The sequence below is a fragment of the Varanus komodoensis genome, unplaced genomic scaffold, assembly GCF_004798865.1.
Source record: "Varanus komodoensis strain SLA01 unplaced genomic scaffold, ASM479886v1 scaffold23, whole genome shotgun sequence".
Taxonomy (NCBI): Eukaryota; Metazoa; Chordata; class Lepidosauria; order Squamata; family Varanidae; genus Varanus; species Varanus komodoensis.
In genome coordinates this window covers 4228785-4241210 of record NW_025335627.1, presented here as the reverse complement: position 1 = coordinate 4241210, position 12426 = coordinate 4228785, and the positions used below count along the sequence as shown (strand labels likewise).

The following is a 12426-nucleotide window of genomic DNA, read 5'->3' as shown; positions in this document are numbered from 1 at the left end:
TGGTGTCCTGCTGCAGCGGGGAGTTCGACCTGATGGCCTTCATGACCTCTTCTACCTCTAGTATTCCAGGAGCCTATGATTCTAGAATGGTTTTAAGCTGCGATGTAACAACTTTCCTTAAGTCTGTAACATATGCAGAGTAATTACTAAAATGCTATTCCTGTAGTATGAATTGCTCCTGCCTGCTACTTTTGGGTGTGGTTTGTGTCTCCTCCAGATTCCAGATAATCCTCCTGATTATAAGAGCTACTATCGTCAGATGAGCAAGGTACAGTCATAAGAATGTGATAGAATCCTGGTTTGAAGGGTTGCCTTTTTTGGAAGCACAGAAACACTTTGCCAGATATTCAGTCAACCCTGAAGGATATCCAAAGCTTTCCCTGCACATTTCCCAAAGAGGAAGATACTCCAACTTTTCTCAGTAGCTTGTTCCACTGCTAAAGTGCTCATAAAGCTTTTCTAGTCTTTAACCTATATCTGTCTTCCTGTAACTGAAAATGACATGCAGTTTACAGAGAAACGTGTCTACCACTCTGAAATATTCTGAATTAATTGTAGATTTTTTTTAACCTGAACTGGGTGGAAATTGTTTAATTTCCAAATTACAAAATATATGGGCTATCTAAAATCAATCAATCAGAATAATTCTTTCCCTGTGCCAAAATGCTAACTTAATTTTGGCTAAAAGACTAGGAAATTCTGCAGGAAGGCATCTGCATTGCTAATATCTGCGGTCTTATTTTGTAAGAGATCTTGTTTTGCTTTCCTTGCTTAAGAAAATCTCTATTTTCTATTAATCTGCAGGGTGGATTTCCTTTCAGTACTCGTGACTGTGGATGGATAGTTGCTGATTGCACCGCAGAAGGGCTGAAGTCTGTGATGCTACTGCAGGAAAAATGCCCATTCATAAAGGACCACATTCCACCTGACCGTCTCTTTGATGCTGTGGATGTGGTGAGCATGGAGAAGTAGAGGCAGCATTTAGAAACAGAGAAAGAGAGCAAGTCAGAATATAGAGACTGTAGAGACCTTCCTGCCCCTCCCCACCCAGCCACCCACCCATGCACCCAAAATTTAGTGCAGTGTCACTAACTTTTTGTGGTGGTCGCAAACTAGAGGTTGGGATTTCTGGGCAAAACTTAGGGCTGGGTAAGCAACATGGTTGGGAGCTTTTCAGAATATTCCTGATGATTCAGGCCTGGGTATTGTTGGAAATTTTTGCAGCTTTTCTCTGAATTCCTTCTTACACACATATGCATCATATACAATTACTTTTTTCCTCTATATCTGGTTTTAGTTGCTGAACATGCAAAATGCTGATGGGGGCTTTTCTTCCTATGAAACGATGCGTGGAGGCTGGCTTTTGGAGCTACTGAATCCTTCTGAGGTGTTTGGTAAGACTAGGAGCGTATGTTGCATTCCCATCAGCTGTTGGACTTTCAAACAGGATGGGATCTGCCTGAATTAATTGTTCTGGGTAATTGGCACAGCAGTCAGAGATAAAGCCTACTGTTGGTCAGTGGGTGAACTGTCTCTGGTGAACAAAGGCTCTACCATTTCAAGGTAGTTTTACTTGGTTCCTGGTGACCCCAGCACAGTTGTGTCTGTCTGTAGTAACAAAACTGATCAGTATTTCATTTGAAAAGAAGAGAGAAATTATTTCAAGTTGCAAGAATTAGCATTGTCCTACATCAGAAAACTATATCGTTTGCGGGGGGAGGGGGGTGAAAGTAAGGTGTGTAATGCACATGCTCGTAAGTAATATTGTGCTTTATAGTGTGTGTCCCACAGATATGAAACTTCATAGCACCAACTTTACAATGGAAAATGACATTCCAGGCCCTGGATTCCCTCCCCTTTAGGAAACATGTTCTAAAGCTCCTCCATGGAAGGATTTGTTTGTTGGCTTCTGCTCATTTGGCACACTTACCTTATTCTTTCTGTGACTTGCAGGTGACATCATGGTAGATTATACTTATGTAGAGTGTACCTCAGCAGTGATGCAGGCACTGAAACATTTCCATGATCGCTTCCCTGAGCATCGGTCACTAGAGATCAGGTAAAATGAATAAGAACAACAAAGTCATCTGGGTGGAATGGTGTAAATTGGTGTCCTACAACGGCAGGCGGTTGGACCCAATGGCCTTCATGGCCCCTTCAAGCTCTACTATTCTATGATTCCATGAAAATAAAAAAACAAAGTGAACGAGGAGAGAAACCTTAATTCCAGAGTCATGTCAAGTGAACATTCTCTCCAGTGAAGCCTCTTGGAATGTAAATAATTGTGCCTTCAGCCCTTCTGTGGGGCATGGGTAAATGGGAACATTAAAAGATCTCAGTGTGAGACATGTGTACAAACTGAACATTTTTATTACTCTGAGTTGTCACTAATGACTCAGTGATGGTAAGATAGAGCAGGGAATACTCATGAGTTCCAAAGATTTCCCACTGTTTCCTTTTGCTTAGAGAGACACTCCAGAACGGTTTGCAGTACTGCCGGAGAGTGCAAAGACCTGACGGCTCCTGGGAAGGGTGAGTTTCTTTCTAGATCCAGGTGCCACTTCCTGCAGCTTGTGCGACTCTCCATTGGGATAGGGAAAATTGGTCTCATTTTGGCAAGACACAATTCCTTCCATGGCTGATCTGTCTGCTAGTTGTTGTAGTTAATTGCGAAGTTGTGTCCTACCCATCGCGACCCCATGAACAGCATTCCTCCAGGCCTTCCTGTCCTCCACCATCCCCTGGAATCTACTTAAGCTCACGCCAACTGCCTCAGTGACTCCATCCAGCCACCTCATCCTCTGCCGTCCCCTTCTTCTTTTGCCGTCAGTTGTTCCCAGCATTAGGCTCTTCTCCAAGGAGTCCTTCCTCAATTATCTCAGTTTTTGCATGTCTGTCAGAAACAGGCAGTCTTTCAGAATCATGAAACAAGGTAAAGATTGCAGTCGTTGCAAAGCCAAATGAGGACCTAGCTGCAGTATTAACAACTAGGCTGAATAAAACACATGCATGCATGCACACACATACATTGACCTGGCTTCTTATCTAAATAGGTATGTAAAAGGTAACACTAGGAAAATATTATGATGAATTTTACATCTGTAAGAAAAACAAATTCATATAAGCATTTATTTGCCTGATTGAGATTCAAACCATGCTATTTCATTTCTGTTAAATATTTAATTTCTTTATATGTCCCAAAAATCTATTTTAACCTACAGAGGCTTTTGCTGTTTTTAATACTTGATTTAATCCAAGATTGAAGCTTATTTCAAGTTATAAATATCTTCAAAATCTCAAAAAGAAAAGGTTGCTTGACTACACTGGCATATATATTTATATCCTGCCTATTTCTAATGATTGGGACTCCAGGAACCTCATGACATTAAAATTCACATAATCCAAATATTCAAAAATATATCAAAGTTTAAAATATAATCAAATATTAACATTCAACCCACTATCAAGATTGAAAATACTACAGAAATGTAAACTGTAAAACTAACTCAGTGACAAACTCACAGGACATTTTCAAATGCCTACTGGAATACAAAGTATTTTGCTTGTATTAAAAAAACCTAACAGGGAAGTCGCCAACCTAGAAAGGGTATTCCAGAGCCTTGGGACAGCCTCTGATAAGGCCCCTACCCAAATGGCTCACAAGAAAAAGGGCTCGGTCACCAAAGCCCAAGCCAAGAGGCCACCCTGACAGCCATGGGGCTGCCTCAACATGTCACTGATCCAACACATGAGAGAGGCCACACTCTTGACCTGGCTTTCTCAATGGGACAGGAAGATGGTGGTCTGGAAATGAGGAATATGACTCTAACCCGTTTGTCATGGTCAGATCACCTCCTTATGAAGTTTGAACTTGGGGCCAGTTTCTCCCTCTGTAAGGATGCGGACCCTATTAAAATGGTCCACCCCTGGAGTCTCATGGATCCAGATGGTTTTCTGAGGATTCTGGAGATTTTCTGTTTGATAAAGCTGGCGCTCCTGTTGATACCCTGGTTGATTTGTGGAATGGAGAAGTGACCAGGGCAATTGACACAATCATTCCTAAGTGTCCTCTCCTGGCATGCGGAGCCTGCTCGGTGCCATGGTATACGCCTGAGCTGCGGGCAATGAAGCAAGCTGGGAGGTGACTAGAGCTTAGGTGGAGGACAACCTGGGACAAATATGACCGATCACAACTTAGAGCTCATTATTGAGCCTATGCTGTGGTGGTGAGGGTGGCAAAGAAGGAATTCTTCCCTTCCATTGCATCCTCACAGTGCCGTCTAGCTGAGCTTTTTCAGGTGGTACATGGCCTGTTACATTCTGGCCCTAAAAAGGATCTTATTGCACCATCCACAGCTCACTGTGAGGACTTTGCCCAGCACTTTAAGTATAAAATCATTCAGATTCGCCACGAGCTGGACTCCACAGTTGATATGGTCCTAGAACAGGGAGTGTCCAGAGCGCCATCTGGTCCACATTTATTAGATAAGTTTCAATTGTGGCAGCCTGAGAATGTGGATAAGGTGCTTGGATTGGTCCAACCCACCACCTGCCTAATTGACCCTTGCCCTTCGTGGCTGCTCACCAAAGCCAAAAAATGGGATATTTTTGGGTGCAGGAGGTCATCAACGCCTCTCTGAGGGAGGGCTGGGTTCCCGCCTCTTTGAAGGAAGTGGTGATAAGACCTGTCCTGAAGAAGGTGTCTCTGGACCCAGAGGTGGCCACCAACTATAGGCCGGTGGCCAATATCCTGTTTTTGGGCAAGGTGCTTGAGCAGGTGGTGGCAGGACTACTCCAGGCATTCTTGGAGGAAACTGATCATCTTGACCCATTTCAGTGGCTTCAGACCCAGCTATGGAACTGAAACTGCCTTGGTCGCCCTGTTTGATGACCTGTGTAGGGAGAGGGACAGGGGGAGTGCATCCCTGTTGGTTCTCTTGGACCTCTCAGTGGCTTTCAATACCATCGACCATGGTATCCTTCTGGATAGGCTTGCTGGGTTGGGAGTTGGTGGCACTGCTTTGCAATGGTTCCACTCCTACCTGTCTGGCCGATTCCAGAAGGTGGTACTGGGATACTATGGCTCTGTGCCATGGCAACTTTGCCATGGAGTTCCGCAGGGGTCCATTTTATCCCCCATGCTTTTTAACATCTACATGAAACTGCTGGAAGAGGTCATCTGGAGGTTTGGACTGCGGAGTCATCAGTACGCTGATGACACCCAGCTCTACCTCTCTTTTTCATCTAGTCCAGGTGAGGCAGTGACTGTCCTTAATCAGTATCTGGCCGAGGTAATGGGCTGGATGAGGGCCAATAAATTGAGACTTATCCATATAAGTCTCAATGGAGGTCCTGTTGGTTGGCAGTTCAGCCTTCCAGGCAAATGATTTCAGCCCTGTTTGGATGGGGTGCACTCCCCCTAAAGGACAGGGTTCACGGTTTGGGAGTGCCCTTTGCCCTAGAGCTGTCCCTGGAGTCCCAGTTGGCAGGGGTGGCGAGGAGCACTTTCCTTCAGCTTCAGCTGATCCACCAACTGCGTCCTTACTTGGATGGGCATTGCCTGGCAACAGTGGTCCATGCTCTGGTGACTTCCTGGTTGGATTACTGTAATGCACTCCACGTGTGGCTGCCCTTGAAGATGGTCCGGATACTCCAATTGATTCAGAATAGAGCTGCCAGGATGTTGACGGGGACTGACCAGTTTTCACTTATAGCGCCAGTCCTCTGCCAGTAACAATGGCTATGAACTGAAGTCCAGGACCAAATTAAGGTGCTGGTTATGACCTATAAAGCCCTAAAGGGCTTGGGTCCAGGATACCTGAACAAGCGCCTTCTTCCCTATGTGCCCTCCCACCCCTTGAGATCTGAGGTGGAGGCCCTACTCTGGGAGCCCTAGGAGGGAGAGTACTTGGAGGAAGGCCTTCTCTGCAGAATTTCCAACCCCAACCCCAGCACTCTCGCAGCTAGCTCAGGAAGGGAAACTGTTGCACAGTGGGGTGGTTGGTACACCAGCAGAATACTGAATTTGTCCCAGGAACCCACCTTCAAATAAACATAAATCCAGCAGCCTGTGGGAGAGGTCACCTGGGCAGGCGGATAGACCCTGATGGGCTACTGAATCATTTCACCGTCCAGGTCTTGCCTGCCGCTGGACAGAGAACCCTGGTGGGCAGGGCTGGGATGCATCTAAATCCCCCAGGTACATTCAGCTAGGAAACTGATAAAGGCCAGGCCAGTGTACTCACCCAGGATCAGGTCCTAGACAGCACTAGTTTTACTCTTCATGGACTTGGCATTCATCAACAGTTTCAACCCAAGGGAACTGTTGCCAGTACGATTCATGTTATCTGAAATATGGGATAATGAGGGGACAGTCAGCACTCTATTAGTGCATCTTCTCTCGTTATGGTGTAGCAGTCCCCTTCCCCCGTATCTCCCTCTGCCTCGTATAGGTGATAGCTGCCTCTGATTCTCCACCTCCTCCTCCTTTCCTGAAAGACAGTTTCAATGTTACAGGCTGCCGTTACCCATTTATAATCCCTCTAGCAGGCAGCCCAGCAGCTGGATTTTCCTGGTATCAGGCAGGGGAGAAGGTCCTTGCCCTTGGGTCACCACAAAGTGGCTTCCCAAAAAGGGGCAGCCTCCCTTGATGTTGCCCCTTCAACAGCACCCTTTCCCCACTAGGATGTGGCTTTTATGCTCCTCGCTCCCAGAGTTACTGCAGCTGGGAGTGGGGTGGGACCATGCTGAACCTGAGTCTACAGAGGCCAGCCTTTTATGTAATGTCATCAGGTTAAGCCTACTTAACTCCAGGTCTAGGTTTTTTGAAAGATATCGTTGCAGGGAAATTGAGAACCTTATGCTCAGTTCCTTCATCCAACCACCTCCTGTATAGCAGTGGGAGCTGAACTTTTCAAGGGGCATGGCTAATTGTGGACAAACCAGTGAACATGAGCAAGTTCACCCTCCCAAATAGGTAACATTTGCTGACTGATTTGTCTTCCTATTAGGAGTTGGGGTGTGTGCTTTACCTATGGCACGTGGTTTGCACTGGAAGCATTTGCTTGTATGAAGCACACCTACCAGAATGGGTGAGTGAATCCTTTTTTCTCAGCTCTGGAATACAGATCTGGCGATTGGCATAAATTGTTTGCAAAGAAGAAGGCCTCTCTCTGCTTTCTTTTTACCCAGTTCTTTGTGGGATGGGGTGCAGTGCAGGGAGTGTCCACTGTCTTGCACTGAGCCTTGGCACAAACTGTTGAGGAGCTCAGCTTGGTATCAAACTGACCACAGAGCTGAGGCATTAAAAAGAACATCAATCAGTCTTTCCCAGGACTTCACTTCCTTCTGCTTGTCTTCCGACACAGGAAAGGAAGTAGAGGTACAATTGCTGAGCCAGACAAGCCCTCAGCAACATTCTTTTGGGGAGAGGGCGTTCCTGATGAGCTTCCTGATCTGTAACTGTGCCACCTGATCTACTTTCCATATGTTTATGCTGCTTTTTCTATATTTGTTTTTCTGGCCCTCTCATAAAGTAGCAGGAGCAGCCTTTCAGGCACTGGAGGTGTTGCTTCTGTAGATGCTGCTTCCCTGATACTTTCACATTGATGCCAAGGGATAAGAATGCACCTGGGGGAATGGATGCTGGAACTGGCACTCTGTGACATTAAAAATTAGAAAGTTTAATAAATATAGGTTGCTGAGCAAGCATGTCTTCCTTACAAAAGTCGTGTACCTTGTATTGAAGGGGTTGGGAGAAGGAAGGAAAAAGAGTTCAAACAATTTTAGTTTTTGGGGTGACCGAATGTGGAGGAAAAATGTTTTGAGGAATTGTGCACTCATTTTAGTACAGAGAAGAAAGTAAAGAAAATGAAGGAGTTTTGAAAGAAAGCAGATGGAGAGGCTTAAAGAATAGAACTGCTTAAGGTTTCAGGAGAGGTTGATGGGGATTGGTAGTTGCAGAAAAGGAAAACTGGTAAAATTTTATTGAAGCAACTAAGAGGCCTTGTGCAGGTGTAGGGGTAGGGTATCACTTTCAGGAAATCAAAGAATTAGATCATTGACTTGTAGACTAATTAGTAGAAAGTAGTTTAAATTCTTATCAGTCCTGACTTGAGTGCTTTGGAAGCTCTCCTGAGCTTCTTTGAGACAGAAGGAAAGCTGCTGTCCTAAGTGGATGGTGTCACCCTAAGGAAAGACCCGCAGTGTAGTCCTGCAATAAAGAATCCTTACTCTATTTGTGGTTCTTCTTTTATCTTTAGTAAAACAAAGTTATCACTGCAGCAGAGTTGTTCTGGAAGAGGAGGCATAGGCAAAGGGGTGAGTGGCGTGGAATAGCAAGGAACTGTCTCTTCCAAGTGACGGTGTGCTCCCCATATGCACCTGAGAGTTGCAACTGAAGGAGAGTGACCTGGTCACTCTAAGCAGCTGGGTGGTGAGATTCATTCTGGTTCTTGACTCCTAGGTGAGCAAAGCAAAGGACTGTACCACAGCTGGTCTCAGAACTGTTCTGTGCAAGCAAGCTCCCACAGAGCAAATGAGCAGGGAGAGCTAACAGGAGTTTGGCAGTAGAATTGTTGTAGAGGAGGAGACAAAGGCAGGAGCAAAGGGAACACTGTTGTTAACCATCAGGGGAAGACAGGAATCACTGGTGGTGGCAACATGGCTAAAAAAGTAGAATTTAAAAAGGCAGTAGAGCGTATGGGCTGAGAAGACGCCCCAGTGGTGGTGACCTGCAAGGTCTGTGCAACCTTTATTTTATTGACTGAGGGCAACATTTCCTACATATGCAACAAGTGCAAGCTAGTATCTCTGCTGGAAGAAAAGGTGAGAGCGAGAAGCAAACTGAACCAGAAAAGGAGAATCCTGAAGGAAGGGGACATGAGGAGGAAACTCCCTGGGAAAGGGTGACAGCTAGGAGCAGAAGAACTCTGCCGCAGTGGAAGCAGTGGGACTACGGAACCACCTTCAGTTACTTGAGACTGGAAGATAGCCTGCGGTGAAAGAACTACAAGTCTTCCTGTGCAACACTGAGCAGAAGGTCAACCAAGCGTAGACAATGATACCAAGACTTGCAAGAACAAGAAGAGAAGAGTGTCATTTGTAGGAGACTTACTGCTTTCATGGACTGAAAACGCATGTATGTCATGATGACCTGTGGACTCATCAGGTATGCTGTCTCCCTGGAAGATAGATGAGTAATGTAATTGAAAGATTGTCAAGACTCATAAAGCCCTCTGAAATGTATCCCTTCCTTCTTATACATGTAGGAACAAATGACACTGCTAAGAAGAGATGTGAAGAAATCACATAAGACTTTCAAGTTTTGGGAAGGAAATTCAAGAACTTTGGGGCCCAGATAGTTTTCTCTTCAGTCCTTACTGTTCTTGGAAAAGGAATAGGTAGGGAACAGAAATGCTGCTGTTGAATGCCTGGGTATGCTGATGTGAGAGATGTGGTTTCTGGGACCACGGGCTACATTTCCTGGAAGAAGCTGCTGGCAAGGGAAGGGTTGCACCTTACAAGGCGTTACAAAGAATGTGTTTTCCCACAGCATGAACAAATTTTATCAAGAGGGCTTTAAAGAGAATCCTACAGGGGCTGGAGAAGTACACTGAAGGGTAATAACAGACAACGGATTGGGAAACACAACAGAGAAAGCAGCTCTAACAGTGTTCAATAAATGGTCTTCCAAAAAATGTAGGAAGAAAGCTTGAGTATAAAGCATGTGGTCTTTGATGTCTATGTACTAATGCCCCGCATATGTGAAACAAACAGGAGGGTGAATACAACCTGATAGCTTTCACTGAAACTTGGTGGGATGACTCCCATGACTGGAATTCAGAAACTGAAGGACATAAGAAGAATAGAAGGAACAGAAAAGGAGGTGGAGTCAAACTCTCTGCTAGATACATATCTCTTCAAAGAAATTCAGGAGAGTGACCTTAGTAACCTCATCGAGAGCATCTGGATTAATATAAATGAAGCAAGGAATAAAAGTAACACAATGATTGAAGTCTATTACTGACCCACCAGTCAAGGAGAAGATACGAATGAACCAAGAGGATGAAGCAAGTTGCCAGTGTTTCAGGGAGGCATGATGTAGTAGTTATGAGGGAAGTAGTTAAGAGTAGCACAGCAAACTTGGCTATTTGGGGCTGCATTAACAGAGGCATCACTTCCAAAACACAAAATACTAGTTTCACTATATTCAGCACTAGTCAGACCTAACCTGGAGTACTGTGTCCACTTCTCGGCACCTAAGTTTTAAAAGAATGCAGAAAAGCTAGAAAGAGCACAGAGGAGGACATCAAGGATGATTCAGGGACTGGAGGCAAACCCCTACGAGGAAAGACTGAGAGAACTGGGCATGTTCAGCCTCAAGAAGAGAAGACTGAAAGGTGATACGATAGCATTCTACGTGTATCTCAAAGGCTGTCACCCAGAGGAAGGACATGATCCTTATTCCTTCATTCCAGCGTGCAGGACACAGAATAATAGGCTTAAGTTAGAAGAAATCAGATTTACACTATGCAGTAGAAAATGGAACCTATTACCTGGGAAGGTTGTGGGTTCCCCCTCACTGGGACATTGAAAAAGCATCTGAACAGTCATAGAATCATAGAATAGTAGATTTGGAAGCAGCCATGAAGGCCACTGAGTCCAACCCCCCACTGTTGCAGGAGACCACGTTACACCATCCCATTCAGATGGCTGTCCAGTTTCTTTTTGAATGTCTTTAGAGTGGGATAGCCCACCACCTCTCTAGGCAGCTGGTTCCACTGTGCTATTGCTCTGACCATGAGGAAGCTTTTCCTGATGTCCAGCCCGAATTTGAGTTGTCGCAACTTGAAATGATTATTCTGTGTCCTACACTTTAGCATCAGCGAGAAGAGAGCTTGACCTTCCTCTTTTTGACAGCCTTTGAGGTACTTATAGAGGGATATCATGTCCTGCCTCAATCTTCTCTTCTCAAGGCCACTTCTCTCAATCTCTCCTCATAGGGCAGTGTTTCCAAACCCTGGATCATTTGGTTGCCCTCTTGGACCCTTTCTAATTTACCTGCATCCTTCTTAAATTTTGGTGCCCAGAAATGGACGCAGTATTCCTGATGAGGTCTGACTAACGAGGAGTATAGAAGAATGATTACTTCTCATGATTTGGAAGTAATACTTCTGTTAATACATCCCAAAATAGCATTTGCCCTTTTGGCAGCTGCATCACATTGCTGGCTCATGTTTAGCCTATTGTCCACACTTACTCCAAGATCTTTTTCAGTTCTGTTGAGCCACATATTCCCCATCTTGTATCCATGCATTTGTTTTCTTTTTCCTAGGTGGAGGACTTGACATTTGTTCCTATTGAATCTCATTCTGTTGCTTTCAGCCCAGTGTTCAAGTTTATCAAGATCACCCTGAATCTCCATTCTGTCTTCTTGGGTGTTTGCTGTTTCCCCCAATTTTTTAATAATCTGCTGGGTAACATTTGAATTAAATTCAAATTTAATTAATTTGAATTTTTCCAGGCATTGAGGTCAGACTAACTGGGCTGTAGTTCCCAGGTTCATTTTTCCCCTTTTTGAAGATAGGGACAACATTAGCCCTTCTCCAGTCATCTGCCACTTCTCCTGTTTTTCAAGATTTATCGAAGGGAATAGCCAGTGGCTCTTGAGAGTTCCTCTTATGACTCTGGGATGGAGTTCATCAGGGCCTGGAGATATGAAAGTGTTTATTCCACTTAGGTATTCCTTGATTATTCGTCTGTCAATCCTGGGCTGCCATCTCTCACTTTCAGCTTGTACATCCTCTTGATTGCAGATTTCCTTGTGGGAGAAGACTGAGGCGAAGTAGGAATTGAGTGTCTCTGCCTTTTCTTTGTCATCTGTTACCACTCTTCCATCCACTTTAACTAGTTAGACAACCTTCTCTTTTGCATGACTTTTGTTCTGGATGTATCTGAAGAAGGCTTTGTTGTTGTGCTTAGCATCCCTTGCTGTTCTCAGTTTATTTCCTGCTTTAGCCTTCCTGATGCCACCTCTGCAATTCCTTGCGGTTTGTTTCTATTCTTCCTTTGTGGCCTGGCCCTGCTTCCACGTCCTGTGTATGTCCTTTTTTTCTTTCAGGCTGTCACTTAACTTCTTCGTCGTGGCCTCTGTGCATCACACATATGGGTACTGCACCTGCACAGTGCCTTTGGCCGGAAGATTGATAGCTAACGGTTTGGTGGGAAACTCTGCTCCCCTCCCCCTCTAACAGTATATATGGAGCGGAGTGTCCGCCATTTTCCAGTCTTTGTGACCGCCATTCGTTGTGCCTCGTGACGCATTGCTCTCGCTTAGATCGTTACTCGTATTCCCTTCGCTTTGACGAGTTCTCTTTCTCTCTTCCAAGTTAGTATTCCCTCGTTCATATTGCTCTTTACTGTTCC

At 44.9% G+C, this 12426-nt stretch overlaps 1 protein-coding gene across 1 annotated transcript in view; it reads left to right on the top strand.

Annotated features, from left to right (window-relative positions):
* The window catches only part of LSS (lanosterol synthase), a 66600-nt gene that overhangs the window by 42038 nt on the left and 12136 nt on the right, over window positions 1-12426 (top strand). The window contains exons 14-19 of the mRNA XM_044432028.1: window positions 218-268; window positions 805-954; window positions 1298-1394; window positions 1954-2059; window positions 2467-2532; window positions 7011-7091. Coding sequence (XP_044287963.1) covers window positions 218-268; window positions 805-954; window positions 1298-1394; window positions 1954-2059; window positions 2467-2532; window positions 7011-7091 — 551 coding nt within the window. The remainder of the gene's footprint in view (window positions 1-217; window positions 269-804; window positions 955-1297; window positions 1395-1953; window positions 2060-2466; window positions 2533-7010; window positions 7092-12426) is intronic.